Source organism: Perca fluviatilis, chromosome 3 (genome assembly GCF_010015445.1).
Source record: "Perca fluviatilis chromosome 3, GENO_Pfluv_1.0, whole genome shotgun sequence".
Taxonomy (NCBI): Eukaryota; Metazoa; Chordata; class Actinopteri; order Perciformes; family Percidae; genus Perca; species Perca fluviatilis.
In genome coordinates this window covers 38,922,303-38,949,005 of record NC_053114.1, presented here as the reverse complement: position 1 = coordinate 38,949,005, position 26,703 = coordinate 38,922,303, and the positions used below count along the sequence as shown (strand labels likewise).

General features: G+C 40.0%; 2 protein-coding genes across 2 annotated transcripts in view; both read left to right on the top strand.

The window, feature by feature from the left end:
* LOC120555936 (protein kinase C-binding protein NELL1-like) overlaps window positions 1–26,703 on the top strand; it is a 329,540-nt gene that overhangs the window by 136,459 nt on the left and 166,378 nt on the right. The gene's annotated exons all lie outside the window — the stretch shown is intronic.
* LOC120555939 (adenosine receptor A3-like) lies at window positions 14,399–16,061 on the top strand. Its single transcript, XM_039795146.1, has 2 exons — window positions 14,399–15,182; window positions 15,417–16,061. Exons 1-2 carry the CDS (start codon window positions 14,842–14,844, stop codon window positions 16,057–16,059), a joined length of 984 nt encoding a protein of 327 aa, XP_039651080.1. The 5' UTR covers window positions 14,399–14,841; the 3' UTR covers window positions 16,060–16,061.

Genomic DNA, 26,703 nt, shown 5'->3' with positions numbered 1-26,703 from the left:
TAGAGCTAACTATCAGTGCTACCAATGGATGCAGCCTCATCAGTCTCAAACATGTCCATGCAGTGTTTTATTTTAAATCTATAAAGTGGGTTTTGAGTGGCAGTAATCAATTTCTTGTCCTTTTTGCACTTGCTGGTCACAAAGGGCAAAAAAGAAAGTGCCAATCTCACCCAGGCACCCGACAAACAAATGGAAAAACTGTGACTTTTTTAGCCGACAAATTTGCCATTCATCCACACATTACTTTCTCTCATAACAACAATGAATGGAAAGAAGTTACACCACTCTTTACATAAAAAGTCATCTTCATTTTTGGCTAACTAAACTTGTTTGAATAAAATAAAAGGCATAATTTTTCATTATACTAGCGCAGCTATTTTTCTTAAATCCACCTTGCTTAGAGTTATTGTTCATGCAATGATAAGGAGTCTTTACCAGTTTAACAAAATACAAAAAAGGAAAAGACAAATGCAGTGTTGCTTTTGTCTTGCCTATATTAAGTTTTGTCTGATCCTTAAAATCAAAAGCAAAGCAAACCTGATAAGGCCTGTGTCGAAACATGTTGTTGCACTTGTGATTTGATATATATGGAGTTAAAACAGATGTTGGCATACATTTCCTAATGTTTTTGTTGCAGTACAAGTCCTGCTGTTGTCAGCCCCTGGGAAAAAACTCTTGTGAATGCTCTGCACGAAGCAATCCTACTTTGCTGGTCATCTAGTGCTCTCTTAATAGGTGTTTTGGATGTGAGTGTGACAACCATGCAAATCACTTTTCAGACTTACTACTTGTCAGATCTACAGTAGCTAAAAATATTGAATATCTTACTATGACTAAGACCAGTTACCTTGAAAGACTTTTAACATAATTTTATTAACAAAATGTGTGTCCGGGCTCTGACTTGATGTCTGTTTCTAGGGAAACTTAGTTTTGTGAACCCACAGCTGTGTTGTAACCCTTAAGCCCGAGACACACCGTGCCGATAATCAGCCGTCGGACAGTCTGACGAGGTCAGTGACTCGAGTCTGTTCGGTGTGTTCCGTGCCGTCGTCCGTCCGAGGGTCCGTCGGCCTTCATTTTGGCCGATTTGACATGTATAATCAGAAGGCGGACACTGCCAGCAGTGGGACTCAAATGACCAATCTGATTGGTGGAGTGCTAACCTGGAAACGGGGAGCGGAATGAACGTGACTAGAGTCTCTCAAAACCTGACAAAGATCTTTTAAACTGACCTTTGTTGAGATGAAATGAAGACAGATTCAGCAACTGCACGGCCTATTTCTCGCTTAAAGTGTTTTCAGAAACATGTTTCAGTGAACTATTTTAGTACAATATGAGATGTATTCCGAACAAGCCGCCATGACAGTCTGTCTTTGAATTTCCGGAGAAACCAGACCCACGTGACGCGTTCGTCCAATCAGCTGCCGGTATTCATTTTTGGTCGACAATACAGATTAGCGCCGCCTGCTGTTATGGAGACGTATTGCGTCTTGTCGCTTTGGTGTGTTCCGAGGCACTTTTTTGGCCAACTCGGAGAGACTGATCAGTCCAACTGCCTTTTCTGGGCCTTTATGCTGGACTCAGTAAACTTTGCTTAACTGAACTCTTCGTCTCAGATTGATCCTTGTTCTCTGGTAAACTTAAGTCTGATGTAAGAAGGCGCAGGAATTAGGTAATTGGAGTCAGATTTGATAGGCCTTAGGGCCTTATTTATTACAAATTCCACTATACATCCTAATTCATATGGTGCTTTACAAGATTTCGTATCTCTAATAAGAATATATAAAGTTTTATCACACTAAAACAATTATTTTAAGGAAGCCAGTTTTTACTTCCTCGATTGCACCTTTTGGAGATTTTTGCCTCAAAAGCATTGTACAAAAGAGACACATACAGTATTTGACACTACATAACACAAGAGATGAAACATAGCCTTTAGGCTAATTCTGGTACTTTTAACCCATGTATAATCATGCATTTTATTGATTTGATTTGAAATACATCCAGGTCTCTCTTGATAATGTACAGACCTCACTGCGGACAGTTTTCTCGGAGATAAATTACTGAGTAATTATTCAGTAATTTACTCACTCAAGTAAAAACTGTTTTTCAATGCTGTGAGCACTCACCTCCATGGTATTGGGATGGTGGCAGAAATTTCAGACGGATATCTAAAAACCTGACTGATTGTTTTGGTTGTCCTTTCAGTTATTCTGAACTCCCTCTTGGAGTTTTCGGTTGCTGGTTCAGTAATTGCTTCCCATATAGTGTGCCCTCATGTCCTGAGCCCTGTTTGCTGAGATGTTCACAGCTGATAACGTTGTATCCTATTAGGATTTAGGAAGTCATTCGTGGGGGATTTTACCCCATACTCTCCATGTTGCTGGGGCCGATAGAGGTGCTGTTATCCTACATATGTTTGCAGATGAGCTGAGATGAGCCGGGCATTTGGCTTCTGGGTGGGTCAGAGCAGTACACAGACTGACAGCCACACAAATGGACAAATTCATGGTGGTGGGAGGCTGCAGCTACAAACAGACAAAAATACAGACAGATCACTGGGAGTGCAAACCTGCAGGAATCATATCCACAGAGGTTGGAAATGTGCTAATCAAGGGCAGAGCCTGCCTGCATGACTTCCACAGTAGGATTGAAGGTGTGTGTGTGTTTGTGTGTGGTGTGTGGTGTGTGGTGTGTGGCTGTCCTGGGTTTTCAGATAAGCTCAGGAAAAAACGATGTGTCCCTACCCGGAGTGCAGCACCTGCCCTTATATGCTACAGCTAATCCGCTAAAACTGACAGCTTCTGCTTACTTTTTCCTGCTGAGTTTGGTCACACGTAACACCAGGAGCCAGAGAAACATGGAAGGTCACACCTGTGATGTGTCGCGAAGTTTTTACTCATCCTATACCACAGACCACTTCATTGTCAAGTCATTACCATTAATGTTCTCAATGTAGCGCTGATGAAAGCTAATGTGAGGTGCGCTGAAAGGCGTAATGCAAAAGAAAGTAATGTATTAATTGGGACCAGTTTAGATAATCCTTGTCTGTATTCAGCCTGCGATGATTGGAGCGGCGTTGTGCGTCTGTCTTTTGTGGCATTGGCGAGCGCCGCTGGCTGAATTGGCTCTCACTCAGTAGCATTAAAGAGTAATTGGCTGTGTTTGTACTTCTGTGAATCAATCAGGTTCTCTGTGGGAACTCTGCCTCAACCGTGTAAAAACAAGGATTTAATGACAGGGAACGAATGAGCAACAGCGCCCGCTCCTCCTCAGTGTATTCTGTATATTGTCGAAACAGGGGGTCGGGGGGTTAGTGGTGGGGTGAGATACAAAGAGGACAGGCAGTAAGAAAGGTAGATAAAGACTAAGGCTGTCCCAAACAATTATTTTTTAAACGATTAATCTAGTGATAATTCTTTTGATTAGTTGACTAATCTAACGATTCATTTTTCGATTAATCTAACGATTCATTTTTCGATTAATCTAACGATTCATTTTTCGATTAATCTAACGATTCATTTTTCAATTAGCGATTATTTTCCCATTGCTCAATTATTAACAATTTACACAAAATTAATTTCAATAAGGTCAATTCTCAAGTATCTATTTATTAAAGCGCCCATATTATGCTCATTTTCAGGTTCATAACTGTATTTTAAGGTTGTACCAGAATAGGTTTACATGGTTTAATTTTCAAAAAACACCATATTTTTGTTGTACTGCACAGCTCTCTCTCACTGCTGTAGATCCTCTTTTCACCTGGTTTCTGTTTTAGCTACAGAGTGAGACCTCTTTTCATCTTCTTCTTCTGTACTATCTTTGATTGCTCTCGCACATGCTCAGTAGTTCAGATGTAGATCATGTCAGCTAGCTAACTCTAGAGACAGTAAAAGAAAGCCTGTTTCTCCAACTTTGGTCAGTTACAAGGCCGGATTAGCTGGGAGACTTCTAAATGAGGGCACACATGTAAGTAGTTCTTTTGTAGATTATGGTGAACTTGTGTGTGTTGTAGCAGTGCTTTGCTATTGAGAACGACGTAGCATGCTAGCGTTAGCATTAGCGTAGGCTAATGCTAACGCGTTAGCATGCTAACGAGCTAACGGTTGTGGTTAGCCAGCTCATTTCGGACTGTGACGTCACAGTCCGAGCCGATTTTGAACAGCTCACTAGGAGACTGAAGGCAGGACACATTCAGAAACCGTATCTCACTCAAAACAGCATGGATGGATTTTTTTCAAAGTTTGTAAGTGTGTGGAAGCACCACAGACACAAAAGAACACCCCAAATCCCAGAAAAAGTGATTTTTTCATAATATGGGCACTTTAAAATTGTTTAACACTGCACTGCAAGTGCAAAAAGAGTAGCCTGTATTTTCTTTTTTTAACAGTAGTAGCTAAAATAATGAATAAGCTCTTGCCCCTTTTAATCATACAGTAAAAAAGGTGCAATTTTAGCAACATATGAAATCAGATGTATCAACCACGTTGTTGTTCGCATTAAGAGTAAAATACTCCCACACTTTAGAAGACCATGTGCGAGCCTTTTTCTCAACATGTTGTTGAACTTGCGAGGAATCCATACTTGCGCTATTGCTGGAGGCAGCCGGTTATTTATAGATTTCTACATGTGACGCGTTGACGCAAATTATTTGTGTCGACGCATTTACGTAATCGATTACGTCGACTACGTTGACGAATCGTCCCAGCCCTAATAAAGACAAGGACAAGCTAAAAGGCAGCATATTCTTAAAAAATTAATTTAAAAAAATGCCCATGCTTTTATGTGTTGGGGTTCTGGGATAGAACGTCTTGTAGAGATAATGTTTTTTCTTTTTTTTTTGCATTTTAAGAAATTATATAAATTAGGTAGCGTAGCATTGCTGGAATTACACTGCATACAGAAACAACAAATGACCACATATAAAAGAAAGAAAATAAAGAAGGAAGAAAAAAAATTACAATATAGCAAAATATACATATATTGTAGCGTGATACTTTCAAGTCGAATAATTCTTTTACAACAGCAACTGGGTAACGGAGATATACCCTGTATTAGATAATATTTTTAAGATTACAAAGAAAATTCTATTTTAATGAACCCCTAACAGTTCTTTGACAAGTTACACAGGGAATAAATTGTCATCCATTCAGTATTATCAAGTCTGCCATTCCTTTAAAATTTTACATAGGAGTCCTGCTTTCATACAATGGCAGCATCATTCCAATCCAGAAAGAAATGAACGTCACAGGACTCCATTACTGTATTACAATAGGTCTCTATTTAGGCCTGGGTCACTACGGAAATCTCACTAGCTGATCCACAGGTCAAGAGATGTATGTCTGCTAAAGTCTAGCTAGAAAGGTCAATGGTTCTATCCCCCAACCAGCAGGATAAATGTCAGTGGGAAAACTGAAACAGCTCCCTTATTACCACAGCTAAGGTGCCCTTGAGCATGACCCCTAACCCCAAACTGCTCCAGTGAGCTGCTCAGTGGCCAACAGACTAGACTTTGGTTATACTGTGAACCTTTCAAGGGTGAATTCAATCAACTGTGTGAGTGTGGAACAGGGACTTCTTGAAAAAGAGAGCATTGTTCAAACCAAATCTACACCGGTTAAAGGATAATTCCAGTTTATTGCAACTTGAATTTTGTACATTTGGCCCACAGGTTCTATGGTAACAGCATGCTCACTAAGTTAATTGCTGAGATCTTGGAGGCGGCAACATTGCTGAAAACAAGTCAGACTGGGCAAGAAAACCAGTCAGACTATTTTATGGGTTTTAAGCAAACACACAGATTAGCCAAGCTTATTTGTTTAAAGCATCAATCACAGTTTACAGCCTCCCGGAATTGACTTTGACTTATCCTACTAATATAGCGATGCCACAATTAAGCAATTAAGTTGGTTAGTACAATTTTATAATAACTGATAAAAAAACAAAAAAAACAATGGTGAAGATCCCAGTTGAAATAAACTGAAATAATCCTCAAATAAAGGTTACATAAAAAGCATCCAGTGTGCGAACAAACAAGGAGACGGACAGACGGACAGACAGACGGATAGGGGTAAAAATAACAATAAAAGCCTTTTCAATGTTCAAACAGAGATAATGAAAGAGAGGACAGTGTTGGGAAGTACAAGCAGTAGTGCTAGCCAGCTCTGTCCATGCAGAAATACTGAGAGCGTGAGGAGAGCTTCTCTATGTGCAGCGGGTGGATTGACTTGGCCTACTGTGCAACACTGGCAGAAATCTGCCCGAGTCACAGTGGGTGAGCACTCTGGTAAAAGGTCAGCGAAAGACCTGTAATGAATTACAGTCATTTCACTGAATGACTGTGTGTGTGTGTGTGTGTGTGTGTGTGTGTGTGTGTGTGTGTGTGTGTGTGTGTGTGTGTGTGTGTGTGCTACTCCTCTGAGTCCTTCCTCTCCCTACATGTCCCACTTCTCAAACTCTCTTCTGGGTGGCATCCATCTCTGCCATCTGCACTACACTGACTGCATGTAACACAGCCAACGCTGTCCTTGGCATCGCTCTGTTCCCTCGCCTCATTCCTCATATGGTTATTTATCCCTCCTTATTCCCATTCATTTTCAGGACCATTTCTGGGCTGGAGGGGATTGGGGTGGTAATCCTCGAGCCACAGGGCTTGCTGGCTTGCTGCTCTGCATGGTCTATGGGCTAAAATATTCCAATTTCCATTGGAATCGAGCCTGAAAGCTCCAGCAAGCTTGCAAAACGTATTTGCTCCAAGGAGCCTAATGGGAGTGAGTGCATATTACCTAAAGGCCTGTTTTATTTAATTAGCATGGATCAGTGTTTCACCCCAAGCGTTAGAGGACAATTTGCTATTCTCTATTAGCTCGTTTGTGATAGGTCATCAGATTGCCAAAGTGATAGTCGGTTTGTCTCTATCACACAGTTAAGCTGGCTATACTTCTATTCCTTTTTCTTACTGTTGAGAAAACGATCTTCCTGAGAAAAGATCTTATCACTACTGTAATCTCTTTTTTTTTTTTTTTTTTGAGGAGCCACATTTCAATAAAGACTGACAAACCTCAATTTAAGCAGTAAAATCTTTTTTGTAAAGCTGAGGGCTCAGACGTGAACTTATCTCACACTAACAGACAATCTGGTCTTTACATTTTAAAAACTGATACGGCTTGGGCGTCTCAAATGGTGGGCATTACTCTCTGATGCGGGGACACACTCAAAGCAAACAGTATAAAGCTGCAGTTGCAGTTCGGTTGCGAACTAAATGCACTAAGAATGCACCTAATAAAATCTCTTAAAGGAACAGATAATCTCTAGCGCGCAACTGCTCTATCTTCTCGGAGACAGAAAGTCTGAGTGATATCCAACCAATTGGCGGCCCACACGCAATGGCGGGAGGAGGAACCTGAAGATGAATAAAAGAATAGGGAAAAGGAAGGTCCGGGGTCAGACCCGGAAAGACTTTGTTGGTGGTTAGGAAAAAAAGTCCCGAAGCGGGCTGATCCATATGCATATGAAATATCTGTTTGCAATATCATTTTACTAAAGATTGTTATAGTTTAACTGAACGAATCCTGAGTATTCATTTCTTGGTCTGCCTTTCAACGAACACAATAAGTAAAGGGGAAACTTTGAGAAGTGACCGGTGGTTCTTAAAAGACTCTGGCCTTTTGAGCCAGAGTAGAATCGGTTGCTTTTTTTCCAATGCAATAAGTGGCCGGTGTTTCCTTCATAGGCAGACTCAGGTAGACATTGCCATTAGCTGACCATGTAGCACTCTATCACAGGGTTGTTGCAGACATGCATGCGGCGATGTAGTCTAAGCTCCTTTTCCACATCCCTACTGGTGTCCAGTACTGGAACACACCATCTATCAAACACTGTCTTTGTCCCATTTCAGTTGCCACCTTCTTTGAAGGACGCGGCCTACAAAGGTGTTACCTCTGGAGGACTGAAGGAAAGTGGACCGGTCTTCCTTCCCAGATGAGACAGTCTAGCCTCACTTTAACCTACACTAATGGTGCATTTTTGGGATCCTCGTCAACTCGTAAAGTTGAGAATTTAAGTTTACCAAAAATGTGTTGGGACATGAATTGCCAACAAAAAGGTGAATAGCAGTACAGGCAAGATCCCTGATTCCTGATTTTAAAGAATAGGTTGTGATGTTTCACTTGGCAGTTTACCAGGTTACTCGTAAACATAAGTCATGGTTCTATCACTGTATTTTTATGCGCATTTTGAAGTATCGCATTAGAAAATGTAGATGGAAATGGCAAAATTCGAAAACGCTTCCTCATATTCGCAAAACAAAATTGTTTTTATGCTCACTTGAGGTTGTTTTTGCCTTTTTGGAGTTAATGTGCAAAATGGGAGATGGAAACAGCTTTGCCGAATAAGTTAACTCACATGACTATAGTCAGTTATCCATCGGATGGGGGAAGGATCGGGGTATGGGTCCCATCCAGTGCGCCGTACACTTGTGGCACTAGTGGAGTTTTGGTGTGCTATAGCCTGGGCCTCAGCCACGTCGGGTAAAGTGACGAATTGGTTCAACAGCTTGAATCGTACGGCTCTGCACACCGCGTATACACAGCGGTGAACGGTTGTCTTGCTGACACCAAATGTCTCTGCACTGTAATAAATTTCATGTTAGTTTAACTTGGAAATGCAAGTTCCCTTGCTGCCTTGAAAATCGAAGTTCACTCAACTTGAAGACTGCCTTTGTTTCAACTTAGAAATTAAAGTTAATGAGGTTGATGTAACTACAGTGTTCTAGTTTTGTTAAAGTTGTTCTTTTAGTTGATTTAACTTTGTATTACTTGGTTTAACTTCATACTTTAAGTTCAAACAAATCATTTATTTTCTTTAATAATGCAAGAAACCTTCCTTGCCTAGTATAACAGACATACCTTTCTTCTTTATTTCAACTCACACTTTCAAGTTAAAACAAAATAACCACATTTCTAGCGGAGATACCGTGGGTGGGGCCACCCCAGGGACCCGTGCAAAACAGCGGCCTCTCTGCTGATCTTGCGTCACTTGACATAAAATGGCCGCTAGTGAAGTGACACGCCGCAGATTAATGGCTGAAGAAAGCCTATTACTGCTCAATGTCTAACACTGTAATACTCCTGCTCTTCTTACCAAACGTAACAGTCACTTAACTCATGGTTACAAAAGTAAACCAGCACAACAATGACAATTACCAGGCAACAAAATACTACATTCTAAACACACGTTTAAGAAACGGAATTCATAAAGTTACATTTGTATTTCGAACAAACTGCAAACTTTTCAGCAAATTTTAACAAAACTCTATTTACCGCCTTGCATCATGGGAATTGGCCAGCCAATGAACCAGTTGCAGTCCTGACTGCAATTGGTTGATAACTTAACTTACATACCTAAGTTCAATCAACACATACATTTTTTTAAATAGTCAACCCAATGAATAAATGCAAGTTTAACTTTCAAAAACTCATAAAGTTGAGTTCAAAATCGACAACTTGTATAAGCTCGTTCAGTTAAAAATAAGAAATAAGTGGACATAACTAAATGGGTCTGTAATATTTTACAGTGTGCCACAACCCTGTATACTGCACAGGTGGCCAACTTGTACAACGCTACCTCTCTCCATTTAGCCAAAGAACTTAGCTTCTAAACTGTTTGATTCAGCCAGCCGGTTTGCTATTTACAGCCACGCGTAATGTCAACTTGTGACAAAACTACGCTTTGCTTAGTCTAGTTTATTCACTCTAAACCAGTTGATGGAAAAGCTGCTAATTCGCATCTTTTTTTTTCTTTTTGCGACATTTAAAAATTTTGCTTAAAATTTCCTTGACAATTAGATGGAAACATGACTAATGTTGTGCATGAACACACCTGAACACAAAGGTGTTTGTGTTTGGTAGAACAAACTACTTGGCAGTGGCAAGCAGCAAGTATACTTTGATTGTGTCTGCAGGAAAGGACTTTTTGGACTTGGAGGTGGACGGGCCATGTTGACCTGTTTAATATTTCTTTTTGTATTCTTGAAAGGCAAGTCAGCTTTATTTGTATAGCACATTTCAGCAACAGGGCAATTCAAAGTGCTTTACATAAAAACGATTAAAATATGAGAATAAAAGTTACAGTGCAGCATAAGAAATTAAACATTAAAGAGCAGTTAAAAACAGTTAAACTATAAAAGTAAATAAAATACGAGATTTTAGGCCGCTAGTGTGGGTCAATGTATAAGCCGTTGCTCTATACACGTAATCCACCCGCAATCCTTACCATTCCCAGAACGGGCCGGTCCCACTGGTCTTACTTTTTAATTATTTTTATATGCTTATATAGATTTTCATACAGTTTCAAGAATGCAACTTCAGTATAAGAAATGAACAATTATTTAAAGAAAGGCAACATCAAAAAGAAAGGTCTTCAGCCTTGATTTAAAAGAACTGAGAGTTGCGGCGGACCAATTTCCTGTGTGTTTTTGTTGTAAGATGAAGATATGGTTTTGGTCGAGTCTGGAGACGGACATACGCTCCTCCTCAGTCTTCCCTTCAGTCACCCCTAATCGGTTAATTACAGCAGAGACCACAGGGACAAATCATCATGTTCCACAGGGTGGTAATGACACAATTATGACTAAGAGGACATCAGTCATCTCCACTTAGCTCAGACAGTGTCCTTGGCCTTGTACACACACACACACACACACACACAGATGACTGAGTGTCATTAAACTAAATCACTCTCTTACACAGAGTTACTGAGCTCAGGGCTTTTTTTTAAAGATCCAATGCCACCCCAAGTAAATGCACAGGCTGTGATAAAAACTATGTATCAGCAGTGTACAGTACAAATCATTCTGCTCTGCCTAAATAAACAATATATCAAGTGATGAATGAATGCATGAATATTACATCTCCGTCTTTCCTTTTTTGAGGGAATGATGAGATAGTTATGTATGTATGCCAAGATTCTAAATGTACCCCGAAGTTTAGCTTTGTTCGTGGGATTGATTTTAGCCGTCAGAGTACATGTCAAGGATTTTCCCTTGGAGTAGTGATTTTCTGCTCCGCTCCACAAAGCACGACAGCTCAGAGTGGTTTATGACCCAAATGTTCTGCCAGGCTGCCTTACATTCACACCATATTTAACCGCTGACAATTAAACCCGCCAATAACCTTTCATTGTAACTGTCACAGCAGTAATTTAATGCTCCAGTGCAACCAAGATGAGCCGCAACTTTATAAGGAAGCAGGGGCAATGCCAGGCACACATCATGTCTATGAAGAAAAGGCATACACATGAGTGATCTAATCTAATTGAATGTTGTTGCAGCGAGTATCCAGCCTTTAACTTTGAAAAATGCTTCCGTCTTAAATGAGAAAAGTTGATCTACAGGAGAAAAAAAACAAAACGTAACCAATACGAAATGGCTGAGAACCTTACTGCATTATGTTCCATTGTATTTTCATATATTGAACTGTCACCTGCTGCCTGAATCTTGCGTTTTCCTTTACAAAAATAAAGACATTTCCACCATAAATTGGTGAATAGAAATTCACCACAGTGCAGGAAATGAACAGTTTGACGCCTAAACGGTTTGAGCCTGGTCAGTAACATTTATTTATGTAACTTAACTGTGTGTCGTTAGACGACATATATACCACAACTAGAGCTGCTTATTTATGGGAAAAAATCATAATCACAATTATTCTGGTCAATAATAAAATCACAAATATTTAACATGAATACTTATTGACTTTTGGAAAGATGTTGCATTGAACCTTAAAACACAGTGAAACGGTTAAACAAATCAACAGTGAAAACACCTTGAACAAAAGAAGGGTGAAAAATCGAGCACTGACCTGTATAACCAGCTGTTATTACAATACACAAATCACCACACAACTTCTTGTTAAAGTCTAATAGGATTTCTTTACTTCAAAAATACTGACGGTCAATCAATAATTACTCTATCGAGTTCTTGCAAAACAAAGCAGCACACAAGCTTGGGTGTGTTAAAGCCGTTATATACTAGACGCATCCAAGGTGGCGCGCGACATCGTGACGTCAGAATGACGTAATATCCGGCCGGCGCGTCCGATTTATGGCGCGCGAGCCGAGGTCGCGCACGGCTCTTTTTTTTTTTTCAGCGGCGCGCGACAAAGCGGAAACAGGAGGCCTGAATGAGTTCGTCGACAACCGGATGCAGGACTCTCAGAGTGACTGCAAGTCTCTCTGGTAAACTTACTGGGTTAAGTTGAGTTCTTTTATGGTGAATGAAAGGCGTGATCCGACCAAGTAGGTCATTGAATCAAATCGAAGCATTGACGGCAATGCTGCTGCCAGTTCTGCCGTTGTTTACCTTTTTCTTCTTCTTCTAGTCCGTAGAAAGGGCAACGTCGGTAGCCTTTGCTCATTAGTGCCACCGCTGTTCAGGAGAAGACTGCAGCTAGTGTCACGACCACCACGCGCAAGTATAAATAGTCACGGAGATTTCATGACGTCACATTTACATGCGCCAGCTCGGCTGCGGTTACTGTAAAACAGGCTTTAGGTGTGTGTGTGTATGTGTGTGTGACAGGAGGAGGGAAGAGAGGTAGGAGTAGCGGGGTCACGTGTTCACGCAAAATCCAAGATGGCGGCCGGAGGACCACGTGATTTGAGGCTATTTGTAGTTTTAGTACAAAGGCCCAAAATGGCTACTCCTAACGCTGAAATGTCGAGGAACACCGCAAGACTTCAACACGTGTTACAGACAAAGGGGGAACACACCACGGAGCGCTATTATGGTGCCGAAATGGCGGTTGTGAAGCTTATGTTCTCACGTGACTATGGTAGCAGGCAAAGCCAGCCTTTCAAAATGGTGCGTGTGTGTGTGTATTCTCGTTTAACTACATTCGTGGGGTATACAGTATACTTGTGGGGTCCGGACGGCTTTGTGGGGCCAAAATGCTGGACCCCACAACATTAAAGGGCAGTTTGAGGGGTAAGACTTGGTTTTAGGATTAGGGTTAGAATTAGGTTATGGTTAGGGTGAGGGTTAAGGTTAGGCATTTAGTTGTGTTGGTTAAGGTTAGGGTAAGGGGCTAGGGAATGCATTATGTCAATGACGGGTCCCCATAAAGATAGTGAGATAGTTGCATGCGTGCGTGCGTGTGTGTGTGTGCGCGCGAGTGCGTGCAGGTTAGAAAAGGGAGAGAAATAGCCAGCAGGAAACATGACTGAAAAGAAAAACACTTGAAATCTTGATCCTTAGGGAAGTAACAATAACCACTCTCCTCGTTCACTAACTGCCTAACGTGAAGTTACCGCAGGGTCTGAGAATTTGTTTAACGAGGGTGGGGGTTATTTCTCTGCCTCTGGCGAGCTAACTGCTGACTCTCCGCGGCGACAATAATCAAACAGTTGCTTGTCTGACACAGGTCTACGATATAACGTCTCGTTTTGTCGCAGCACCGTGGTTTGAGTGACGAAAGGATTATTGTCTCGCTTGTGCAATAACTAACTTCTCCGCGGCTAGAGGTAGCAATTACAGTTCCACACAAAACTTCAACAATATCGTGATCAGTGATACCTTCACAGCAATAACTGGGACGCGGCGGTCCCGATCACATTAATGGCAAAACAGTTGCAGCAATAGCATCCACTCATTAATAAAACGCACTGTTCTAAATCTTCCCAGAACTATAAGCCTCTTACTTTGTGTGCAGTCCATTGGTTTGTCGGGTGGATTTTCCACCATGAACAGAAACGGGTTAATCACTCGCCAGCGATTAACGAAACCGCTCCTTCCAGGGCAGTGGAGTGGAACAGTTCAGTCGACTTTGAAGAAAAAGCTAAGTGTGATGTCCTTCCTTTTCCTCGAAAAACAGGGTTGATGAACTCTCTGCAGGTTTGGTGAGATACTGGGTTTCAGTGTCTTACTGGGATCCCTTGTATCCCGAAAGATACAGAACAGCTCACTCGACCAGCGAAATAATATTATTTATTCTCATACAGCGTAGACGACATGCCTTCATTCAGCAACGGGTTGGGATCGAAAAGCACGGAGGACTGGGTGGCGGAGACTTTTATAGCTTTGGTCTCCTGGGCACGGACCCCTGCTGTGTTCAGGGTCCCCTGTCCAATAGGAAATCGGTGTTCTTGGGGGTGACATACATTGGACCATTTTGAAACCTCTTTCTCATGTAGGTGTGAATTTTAGGCTTCTGCAGTTACATGGAGGCCGCATGTTGGGTCATGTGACTCCTTTGACTCACTGGTCTGATGCTTAATCCACTACTATGGTCCCAAAAGTTTATTTACCTTTTGGGCTCCAGGGTGGTAGTTTCAAAACATGGTGAAACATTTCTATCAATAATCACAAAACTTAAAATGTCAATGCAGAAAAGAGCTAAGATGACTCAAAGCTGCTTATGTGAGGTGATAGGAATGCACCTCTTCACAATTGTTCTCATGTAAAAGTTAAATTTAAGTCACACTTCCTCTTGACAGAAATATCATGAGGGCTATCATTGTAGACTTTTTTTGTCATCCACATAATATATTGCAACAGCATACATATATTTATAATTTTTTTAACGTTTTTAATTAAACGTTTAATTCCACCATACAATCACAGACATGTACACTTATATAAGCCTGCAAAATATCCACATAGCATGCAGCAAAAGTATCTTAGTGTCATCACAACTTTGAAAAACAAAGCAAGTGGGCAATGACGTCGGTAACAGTATCACAAGATCGAGATGAACGATAACATAAAGGCTCAGACACAGCACAGCGCAAAAAGGCTCAGACTCACATTCAGACACGCTACACCATTCACCACCAAACATTAGCCAGATGGAAAGCACAGTGGCTGTGGGAGCAGTCATCTACACATTGTTTGAGGTGCTTATTGCTGTTAGCTGCTGTCTTGGTAACATGTTGGTTATTTTGGCACTGTGGACCAGTAAAAGCATTCAACAGCCCACCTTCTACCTTGTTGTCAGTCTGGCTGTGGCTGACTTTATGGTTGGCTGCGTGACCATACCGCTGGCTGTGGTAATTGACGGACGAGTTAAGACTTCTTTCTACGGCTGTCTTTTCATCAACTGTGTGGGCATGCTGTTGACCCAAGTCTCAGCTTTGTCTCTTGCGGCTACTGCTGTGGACCGCTTCCTCCGGGTGTATGTCCCCCTCAGGTAATACTTTTTCTGGATGGTTTATTGTGCAGAGAAAAGTAAAATAGTGCTGCTAAGCATGTCTTTGAATCATATTTTTATCCATTTTCTCTCAACATCATCTCTGGTCTTTTGCATGGCTTGAACTAAAAAAGACACTTGTTTACTGTACATCCCTACAATGAGTTAATGATGGTTACTGTGCATTTTAAATACATAATTAGACATGTCAATAATTAGTGTTTTTCTGTTTAGGTACAAAAGGACTGTAACATGGAGACATTGTTGGCTTGTTGTAGCAGCATGTTGGCTTGTTGCAATACCACTGAGCTTTGCTCCCACGCTTGGATGGTACAAACATGAAACCTGGTCTAAGTCAGTTAACGCTACTATTGTTTGCAGGTTTATAGATGTGATCCCCATGTCATACCTGGTTTACTTTAGATTCTTTGTTTGCGCCCTGATACCTCTGTTGGTGATGACTGTATTGTACGGCCACATTTTCTGGACAATCCGAGGAAACCTTCGAGAGAAACCAGGCAACGGTGCCCAAGAACAGTCTCAGATCTACCTAAAGAAAGAAAAACAGCTGGCAGGATCTCTGTCTCTGGTCTTGGCTCTGTTTGCCATGTCCTGGCTCCCACTCCACATTATGAACTGCATATTTTACTTTGGTGGGCCAGATTATCTACCAGTAAAAGCTTTCCATGTTGGCATCCTGTTTTCTCATGCTAACTCAGCTGTAAACCCACTTGTGTATGCGTTCAAAATACAAAAGATCAAGACAGCCTACCTGAAGCTGTGGAGTCGATTTGTTGCATGTGGAGAAGAAATTCAAGGATCTCAGACAACCCAGTCGATTGACAACAATCTTGATAGGGTGGCCAACAATGAGTGAAAGAAGATTTTTGTTTGTTTTTCTTTGCAAGGTTTTTATAGTTTCGCATTTTTCATTAGTTTTATTTTTATTTTGTTTTGACTTTTTGTCTTAAAATTCAGTTTAGTTTTAATTAGTTTTTAAAGTGGGTTTGCTAGTTTAGTTTTTATTTTTTGAAAATGCTTAGATTTAGTTTAGTTTTTATTGGTTTTAGTGTTAGTTTTAGTCTTTTTTGGTTATTTGTCAGGGGAAAGATTCAAAAGGGTCAGAAAAGGTATTGTGTAATAATAACTCAACAAAAACATCCTACAATTTTAGAAATATATATTCACAATTTATTCAACAATAAGACCAGTACATACAATGTACATATGATGAGCACAAATACGTAAACAGTCTATACAAGACGCACCAAATGTGTAAGTGACGTGTACCAGGGAAAAAACCTAAATAGCCACTGGACCTTTTTCACAGCAGACATTTTGACTCGTCATAGTAGGAAAAGCATAGCTGAAATTGATAACCTTAACAATGGCTCAATACATCAAGTGTCCCAGTAAGCTATTTCAGTGAGTCAGCATGCACAATACCAGGGCCTCTCCTAAGTGGAATGCAGCCATCAGTAATGGTTTAATACCAGGGTCTTTCCTAAGTGGAATGCAGCCATCATTAATGGTTTTGAATACACCGTGCTTTTCCTACTATGACATGTCAATATGTCTGCCGTGAAAAAGGTCTATAGACTACACGTTGTGTAGACATCCCAGTATCAATACACATATTAACCCAGGCTTCCTCCCGCTTTTGGTGTTCCTAAGTATTTACTAACCAGCAGCTATCGGGTCACCGGTAAAAGCCCTCCTGTAGTGTTCTCTGTCCTGCTGTTGTCTCTGTCATGCTGCCTGGTCCTGTATCCATACATCCACGCCCTGTACCAGAGTTAGCTTCTGTGTCGGGGAAAGGGAGCTTTGCTTTCTTATTTACCTTGTTAAGGTAAGCTAGGTTAGCATCTTTGTGCGCGCTTCTCAGATGTACTTTCAAATTCATGGGATTTTTCCCTTTAATAAATTGTCCACATATTTTACCACCTTCCACTGCAAGGCACTTACTTTTATCAGACGCAGTCATTATCAAATAGGACTCTGCCATTTTCTTCCGACTTTCGGTACCGCCATGATGCTAGGCGGTACCGAAGAGGGGAATGGACTATGTTGTGTTCAATTTGACAACGGAATGTCGGAATTTCTGGGTTCCCAGTCGGAAACTATATATGTCTACGGCATAGACTGTATAAAATAGGTCTATGGTCATAAATGTCAACTCGGAAAGATAACGTTATTTGCTTTATGAAAGACATTGACAAAGACGAAAACTAAGGACATTTACTTGATTATTTTATTTTAGTTAGTTTTGCAAACAGACATTACAGTTTTAGTTAGTTATAATTTTTTTGTAATGTCTCGTTTTTATTTCAGTTTACGACAATGTTTTTTCCCACCTAGTTTTCGTTATTTTGTTCATTTTCGTTAACGATTATAACCTTGCTTCTTTGTTCTTAAAGTTCAGGTTGTGGCTGTTCAGCATAATTAAACATTGTAAAACATATTATATTAGATGTGGGTGAACATGTGGGTGATTGTTGCAAATAACTGTCACTGTCAAGGAAAGGGCAACTTTCACTGTCCTGCAAGCTTTAGTTTCATATCGTTGTTGTGCTTCTGGTTGTATTGAAGTTCCAGTTCTTATGTCAATTTCACAGGAAGCACACACTGTGTTGGAAATTACCTTCTCTGTCTTTGAAAAATAATGTAACTTTTATGACAATAGAAAGATAAATTGGGACATCTTAAGCCTTATTGTCATTGTCATCATTACTTTGGGAACATTCATTTTATGGCATGTAGCCGTATACACCTGACTAGAAAAATAGAAACCCATGTGTAATGTTCTATAGTCAAACAGCCCTTTAAGAGAACTCTTTAGAACTTCAGACCATATTAGACAGGTGTGAGCTGTAGGGTAATTTCTTTAATCTGTCGTTTGATCCATTGTATAGGATTGGATAACAGACATTAAATGTGTTCCCCTATTGAAAAGGAAGTGAGAAGAATTACACATTACACCAAAATTGCACAAAGAGTGCAGTCAAACCCAACAACACCACAAAATACAAGAGTCAAAGAGTTGAGTCAACTAATTTTGACAACATTCAAACCTTACGAGTATCACGCAGGTAGCATTTATTGCAGAGCTGCTGTATTGGATAGCATTACGTTGCACAGATGTTTATATTTTTCTGGTCAATATTACCAATATTTCAACAACCACCAGTTGTACTACCACCGTTAACAAAATTCAAAAACAACATACCATAGAGATGTTTCATTTTTGTACCAGTTCATAAAAACTGATGTATTTTTAACAAGCAATCCCAAGAGTAATCTGGCTCAACGGTGTAATGGAAAATTAAGAATCTGTTCTACTGTTGCTTAGTCTTTCTTCTGACTCTGCCGTTTCTACTCTCATACAAAAGTTCCAGACCGAATGGCAGGATGTTCTGATGTATGCATGCACATTTGACACTGCTCACACCTCGAGGTGTTTACCACAGAGCTGGTTCAAAATAGTCTTCCTCTTTTTTTTCCCCCCAAATGCCAGAATAGATAGGCGGTGTGACCTGACCATAGTTCATCAGTGATCAAAATGTTTTTCATAACATTGTAACTAAAGTGACATTGACTTTCAATTTGCATAGCATTTTTGGTTTGGTTTTAGTTTTGTTTTCTTATGAAGAGATATTTATTTATAAGATATTATAAACTAATATTTGAAGTGCAGACAGCAGTATGTAGTGTAGCAGTGAAAAAGTGATTTGACAGGTACATTGATTTAATTCAAAGCAGGGACGTCACTAGGATTAAAAGAGGCCCCAGGCTATGCAAAACTTTCCCTTGCAAAATCTTACTATCAAACGTCACTCTAATGTTAACTTTTAGATACATCAAATCTACATGGGGGGAACTTACTTAGGCCAGACTGTGCTCCTGCTGAGTTCTTCTGTAGGCTATGACTTAAATGCTATCCATCTGCTCGTGTAAATGTGCGGTAAAGTAATACCATAACTAATTCCTCTCTCTATTAGATAAGTTGTCAAAATAAGACTATTTAATTACAGTAATTACTGTTACTGCACGGTATATTCAGGAGGGGCAAAAGTGCAAGTGTCATTACGAATACAAGACAAAACGAGAGTTTACTTGCCAAACATAATAATTGCTTTTCTTGATTACACTGTTTCTGAGATTGTTAGGAGCCAGAGTCGAAATTGCGATCAAAATTCGTTATTTTCACAGCCCCCACAACCACCAGCGCAAAGACAACACACCACATGTCTGACTGAGAGAAAAAAATCAAAAGCATTTATAAAGTTTAGATCAGGATCAGGGTGAGAAGCGGGAGCTTTTTCTCAAGAGACTGTATCCAGTGCTTGTAAGAAAACAAATGTCATATTGATACAAATATATATGCTATGTCTGGGATTACTGTAACTGATTGGTAAGAGCAGCATGATCGACAACTGCAGCATACAATACCAGTAGGTGTACTTAAAAAAAAAACTCAACTAATACCACTTTAGCAGTGTGCATGTGGTTTTGGTTAATTTACCTTTTAGGCTCCAGGGTGGTAGCTTCCAAACATGGTGAAACATTTCTATCAATAATCACAAAACTTAAAATGTCAGTGCAGAAAGCAGCTAAGATGACTCAAAGCTGATTATGTGAGCTGATAGGAATGCAGCTCTTCACAATTGTTCACAAGTATTTCTCTGCAAACACATCACATTTCCTCCTGAACCAAATATCATGAGGGCTATTATTGTAGATTTGTTTTTGTCATCCACATAATATATTGCAACAGCATACATATATTTATTATTTTTTTCCAGACATGGCACAGCATTAAACGTTTAATTCCACCATACAATCACATGTACACACATGTACAATTACATAAGCATGCAAAAATCCACATAGCATGCAGCAAATGTACCTTAGTGTCATCACAACTTTGAAAAACAAAGCGAGTGGGCAATGACTTCCGTAACAATGATAACATAAAGGCTCAGACACAGCACAGCACAAAAAGGCTCAGACTTTCAGACACGCTACACCATTCACCACCAAACATTAGCCAGATGGAAAGCACAGTGGCTGTGGAAGAAGTCATCTACACATTGTTTGAGGTGCTTATTGCTGTTAGCTGCTGTCTTGGTAACATGTTGGTTATTTTGGCACTGTGGACCAGTAAAAGCATTCAACAGCCCACCTTCTACCTTGTTGTCAGTCTGGCTGTGGCTGACTTTATGGTTGGCTGCGTGACCATACCGCTGGCTGTGGTAATTGACGGACGAGTGAAGACTTCTTTCTACAGCTGTCTTTTCATCAACTGTGTGCGCATCCTGTTGACCCTAGTCTCAGTTTTGTCTCTTGCGGCTATTGCTGTGGACCGCTTCCTCCGGGTGTATGTCCCCCTCAGGTAATACTTTTTCTGGATGGTTTATTGTGCAGAGAAAAGTAAAATAGTGCTGCTAAGCATGTCTTTGAATCATATTTTTTATCTTTTTTCTCTCAACATAATCCTTTGCATGGCTTGAACTATAAAAAGGCATTAATTTACTGTACTTCCCTAAAATGAGTTAATGATGGTTACTGTGCATTGAAAATACATAATTAGACATATCAATAATTAGTGTTTTTCTGTTTAGGTACAAAAGGACTGTAACACGGAGACATTGTTGGCTTGTTGTAGCAGCATGTTGGCTTGTTGCAATACCACTGAGCTTTGCTCCAACGCTTGGATGGTACAAACATGAAACCTGGTCTAAGTCAGTTAACTCTACTATTGTTTGCAGGTTTATAGATGTGATCCCCATGTCATACCTGGTTTACTTTAGATTCTTACTTTGCTCCCTGATACCTCTGTTGGTGATGACTGTATTGTACGGCTACATTTTCTGGACAATCCGAGGAAACCTTCGAGAGAAACCAGGCAACGGTGCCCAAGAACGGTCTCAGATCTACCTAAAGAAAGAGAAACAGCTGGCAGGATCTCTGTCTCTGGTTTTGGCTCTGTTTGCCATGTCCTGGCTCCCAATGCACATTATGAACTGCATATTTTACTTTGGTGGGCCAGATTATCTACCAGTAAAAGCTTTCTATGTTGGCATCCTGTTTTCTCATGCTAACTCAGCTGTAAACCCACTTGTGTATGCGTTCAAAATACAAAAGATCAAGACAGCCTACCTGAAGCTGTGGAGTCGATTTGTTGCATGTGGAGAAGAAATTCAAGGATCTCAGACAACCCAGTCGATTGACAACAATCTCGATAGGGTGGCCAACAATGAGTGAAAGAAGATTTTTGTTTGTTTGTTTGCTTCTTTGTTCTTAAAGTTCAGGTTGTGGCTGTTGAGCATAATTAAACATTGTAAAACATATATTAGATGTGGGTGAACATATGGGTGATTGTTGCAAATAACTGTCACTGTCGAGGAAAGGGCAACTTTCACTCTCCTAAAAGCTAATAATAATCACTGTTGTGCTTCTGGTTGTATTGAAGTTCCAGTTCTTTATGTCAATTTCACAGGAAGCACACACTGTGTTGGAAATTACCTTCTCTATCTTTGAAAAATAATGTAACTTTTATGACAATAGAAAGATAAATTGGGACATCTTAAGCATTATTGTCATCGTCATCATTACTTTGGGAACATTCATTTTATGGCATGTAGCTGTGTACACCTGACTAGAAAATAGAAACCCATGTGTAATGTTCAGTCAAACAGCCCTGTAAGAGAACTCTTTAGAACGTCAGACCATATTAGACAGGTGTGAGCTGTAGGGACATTTCTTTAATCTGTCGTTTGATCCATTGTATAGGATTGGATAACAGACATCTTATTAAATGTGTTCCCCTATTGAAAAGGAAGTGAGAAGAATTACACATTACACCAAAATTACACCAAAAGAGTGCAGTCAAACACAACAACACCACAAAATACAAGAGTCAAAGAGCTGAGTCTTAGACTTAGACTAAGACTTAGACATCTACAGCCCTATTTATTTAACACATCAATAAATAGAATACAGTAAAAGGAGTATATTGCACAATGTCATAAATAAATAAAATAAAACTAGTGCACATTATCCTACTTTACATCTATTTCTCCAGTCGTACCCCTCCCTACACCTAATTTAATTGGGTTATTGCCATAGGAATGAATGAGTTTTTTGCTCATTCATTCAAACCTTACGACTATCACGCAGGTAGCATTTATTGCAGAGATGTTCCTTTTTAGTAACAGTTCATAAAAACTGATGTATTTTTAACAAGCAATCCCAAGAGTAATCTGGCTCAATGGTGTAATGGAAAATTAAGAATCTGTTCTACTGTTGCTTAGGCTTTCTTCTGACTCTGCAGTTTCTATTCCCATACAAATGTTCGGACCGAATGGCAGGAAGTTCTGATGTATACATGCACATTTGACACTGCTCACACCTAGAACTCACACCTGGAGGTGTTTACCACAGAGCTGGTTCAAAATAGTCTTCCTTTTTTTCCCCCATATGCCAGAATAGATAGGCTGTGTGTTTGTTTTTAGTTTTATTGTTTTCTCATGAAGAGATATTTATTTATAAGATATTATAAACTAATATTTGAAGTGCACACAGCAGTATGTAGTGTAGCAGTGAAAAAGTGATTTGACAGGTACATCGATATAATTCCAAGCAGGGACGTCACTAGGATTGAAAGACAGGGGGACTTAGCCCCCAAGCTATGCAAAACTTCCCCTTGCAAAATCTTACTATCAACTATCTTTTAGATACATAAAATCTGCATGGGGGGAACTTACTTAGGCCAGACTTTGCTCCTGCTGAGTTCTTCTGTAGGCTATGACATAAATGCTATCCATCTGCTCGTGTAAATGTGCGGTAAAGTAATACCATAATTAATTCCTCTCTCTATTAGATAAGTTGTCCAAATAAGACTATTTAATTACACTAATTACTGTTACTGCACGGTAGATTGGTTGAATTAGTGTCATGTCAATAGTGTTAATTTTGTCACCTATTTTTAATTTAGTCTTAGTCTTAGTCTTGTGCCAAAAAATTTTGTTAGTCAAGTTTAGTCGACGAAAAGTCTCGTCATTTTAGTCTAGTTTTAGTCAAAAGAGAACTCAAGGTATCTTAGTCAAGTTTTAGTCGACTAAAAGTCTCGCCATTTTAGTCAAGTTTTAGTCAAAACATTTTAGTCTTTTTTTAAATAAATTATTTCTGATAACCATTTCAGTCAAATAGTTATAAAAATAAATAAATGCTATAAAGTTATATAAATATTGAGCCTCTTCCTTATTTCAACAGTAAACGACAAAAACAACCACTGCATGGGGAAAGGATATTTTACAATAAAATAAATGCAGCACGAAACTGGCGAGGCGTATTTCAAGTGAACGCAACATGTGTTGTTTTTCAGACAACGGCAGCTGCAGACTGTCGTACGTCTCGTGTTGGAAATAGACACAAACCTTTACACCGTTTAGCTGTCAGCATTTTAACTGTGTTAAATCCAACTGCTAGCTAACGGTAGGCTAACGTTACCTGCTGCCAAGTGTAGTGTTAACTACCGCCCTGTGCAGCGATGTTTCGGTTGACTCTAACGTCCCTTTAGGAGCATCAGAGAGAAGCGCAGGCTATTCGGTCCGGTAGATAACGGTCGTTAGGGCACCTGTCGGTGCCGTAGCAACGGGTCTCGGTAACAGCTGAATATTCTATCTCATGATGAAAAAGTAGAGACGATTGTAGACGAAAATGAAGAGAGATTTTATCTTAGTTTTTATTTTATGCAAAACATTTTAGTCTCGTCTTTTTTCATCAACAATAATGCATGTTAATTTAGTTTAAGTCAGCGTTTTTGGACATTGGCGCAGTCTCGTCATCGTCTCGTCTTAGTCATGGAAAAAAAGGTCGTTGACGAACATATTTAGTCTCGTCTCATCTGACGAAATTAACACTACATGTCAACATACAAAATGTCATGTCCAGCACAAATCAGTAAAACAGACAAACATAGGTCAGTGTACAACGACAAATAACAGTACTATAGAAATAAGCAAATAATGAATAGCCATTGTTGCATACTTTATCATGTAAGCTGTTGATAAGGATCCTATTTAAAGTAGCTACTGTCTGAATTTAATAACCTGATGGCTGAGGAATAACATTTTTGACAATTACTATATGTATGTATGTATGTATGCATGCTCATGTATAGCTTATCCTACATTTCGGGAAACATCGACATCTTTAATTTATTGCAGAAATTGAATGCAGAAAGCTAAGTTGGTCAGAATATAGCATAATAAATATCATGAAGTAATTTGTAATAATAATACTAATGTATGGCTATGCCTTAGTGACTAGACCTTCCAACAAATGCCTGTTTAGCCCTGTAGAGCAGTGGTTCTCAAGGTTTTTGACATCAAGGACCCCCAAACTGACACAAACTAGACCACGGACCCCCATTTGATTAGATTTTGTCTGTTATGATTTTTGCTTTTAGATGTTTTATTACAGAAAGTCTAAAAGACCAAAATAATCATACATTCTGTAATTGTGTTAATTATAGATGGAATTATAGTGAAAATAAGTTATTTCACTTTTTGCTGGGGACCCCCTGGAACCCCCTCAAGGACCCCTGGAAGTCCCCAGACCCCACTTTGAAAACCTGTATTGCTGTAGACCACTAACGTTACTGACCTCAATCAAGCCACTTCCCTCAGAATCAGCTGCCATGCCAAACTCCTACTTCTCTCTCTCTCTCTCTCTCTCTCTCTCTCTCTCTCTCTAAGTATCCATCTTATCAATGAATTGAAGGATATACTTGCAAAATAGCATTAAAGGGGTGATAGAATGATTATATAGGGTATTTCACACTGTTCCTTATGGTCTCCTAATGGGGTATGTAACATTGGTTGGGCTGAAAATGGCCTGGTTGATATTTTACTGGCCCTTATGCATCCCTGTGTTTTGGCCCTATTTGTAACAAGAGCTTTTCTTCCAAATATGGTATGGTCATGAATATTTAGATGAGCTGCGCGCTGATTGGTTGAGCGACTTGCCATACGCAGACATTAGAGACGCGCGCTGATTGGTTGAGCGAATCCCCAATACACATACATTATACAAGCGACAGAATCTCATATTCCAGACACTGCAATGTTTCATTACCAAATTCACTCATATGGGCCGTTTTACAAAAATTGATGGCTAATTGCAAATTTGGTAAGACGTGTCGGACTTTAGGAGCTCCACACAGTCTGACGAGAAAGCGACAGCCTGCTGGGCTCCATACCCAGGGCAAAGTCACCCTTTGTGGACACTGCACTACGGGGCTCTGCGGCCGGCTGCCGGCATAACTCTAATATATTTACGGTTTGAATTTCGTCACGCCACTTATATAACATCATTCCCCAATGTCTTATCAAGCTAACCGTTGTGTCCGATTTGATTTTAACGCATTTTTACGGACGCGAGGCGTCTTTGTAGGACGAGCAGCTGCTTGCTATATGTCCCATTCATTACAATGGGGAAATATCGCAGCTTGCTCACTTTCGCATAACTAAAGTATATTTACAGTTTGAATTTCGTCACGGCATGAATATTACAGGTTCCTCAAGGTCTTACAAAGCTTAGCTAACACTTGTCCGATTTTGGATTTCAATTGAATGTATTTTTGTGAATGTCAGAGTTAGGAGGAGGCTAGCTAGCTCTCATTGATGGACTCCATCTCACTGCGGCTCTATCAATGAGACTCGCGGACAAGAGGCGTTTATTTCCCCAATTGTTTGTTTAAATAACTCAACACACATACCCATTATAAGATTAACTGAAACCTGCGGGCTGCGGTAAAAGATTGCGGGCGTAACAAGCTCACTGACACTGCGGTCAGGCGGCGTTGGTACGCACCCAGGCAGCACCAACACCGGCACTAAACTCCGACACACAGTCGGAGAAAATTTGCAATTAGCCATCCTTTTTCGTAAAGCGGCCCATATTCGAGCTTTATATGGTTGATTTCTCGCATAAAAAAGTTTCAGAAGTGAATTTTGTAATGGAATAGCAGAGATCTGCGTGACCTAGCTAGATTCAGAAAACTACCTGATCTCAGGTCAGTTGTGTAGCCTATGTAAATGTTGGGGCGTGACCGTTCTCTTAATACACCCATGGGCTGACAAAGGTTCCGGTTTTTCGGAGGTTGACGTCAACTTCCAGCTTTGTTGAGATTCGCCCGTTTTCAGCGGCAGTTTCAAAAAATTAGATTTTCATAGTAAAGGGGTGTCAATGGGATTTTGAGCTTCTATGTATGTCCTATTTACCCACCGAACTGTCCTCATTCAACTATGACAGGGTAAAATCGGTTTTGCATTCTATCACCCCTTTAACAGGGAAACTATGACATTCATTTTCAGTGACAACATTTTATGGGGACTGATATTGTTTTTTACTGTAGCAATAGCAGGCACATTAATGGCAAATAATAGTTATTTCTTGTATTTCACTCTAGCTAGACTATTGTTTTCCATAGCCAACTAAAATATCCCTTTATCTT

What these genes read in the sequence shown, in the direction of transcription:
- LOC120555939 (XM_039795146.1), top strand. Translation starts at nt 14,842, where the DNA reads ATGGAAAGCACAGTGGCTGTGGGAGCAGTCATCTACACATTGTTTGAG. An exon ending in CGGGTGTATGTCCCCCTCAG is followed by an intron (nt 15,183 to 15,416) that starts GTAATACTTTTT and finishes TTTTCTGTTTAG; the next exon opens with GTACAAAAGGACTGTAACAT.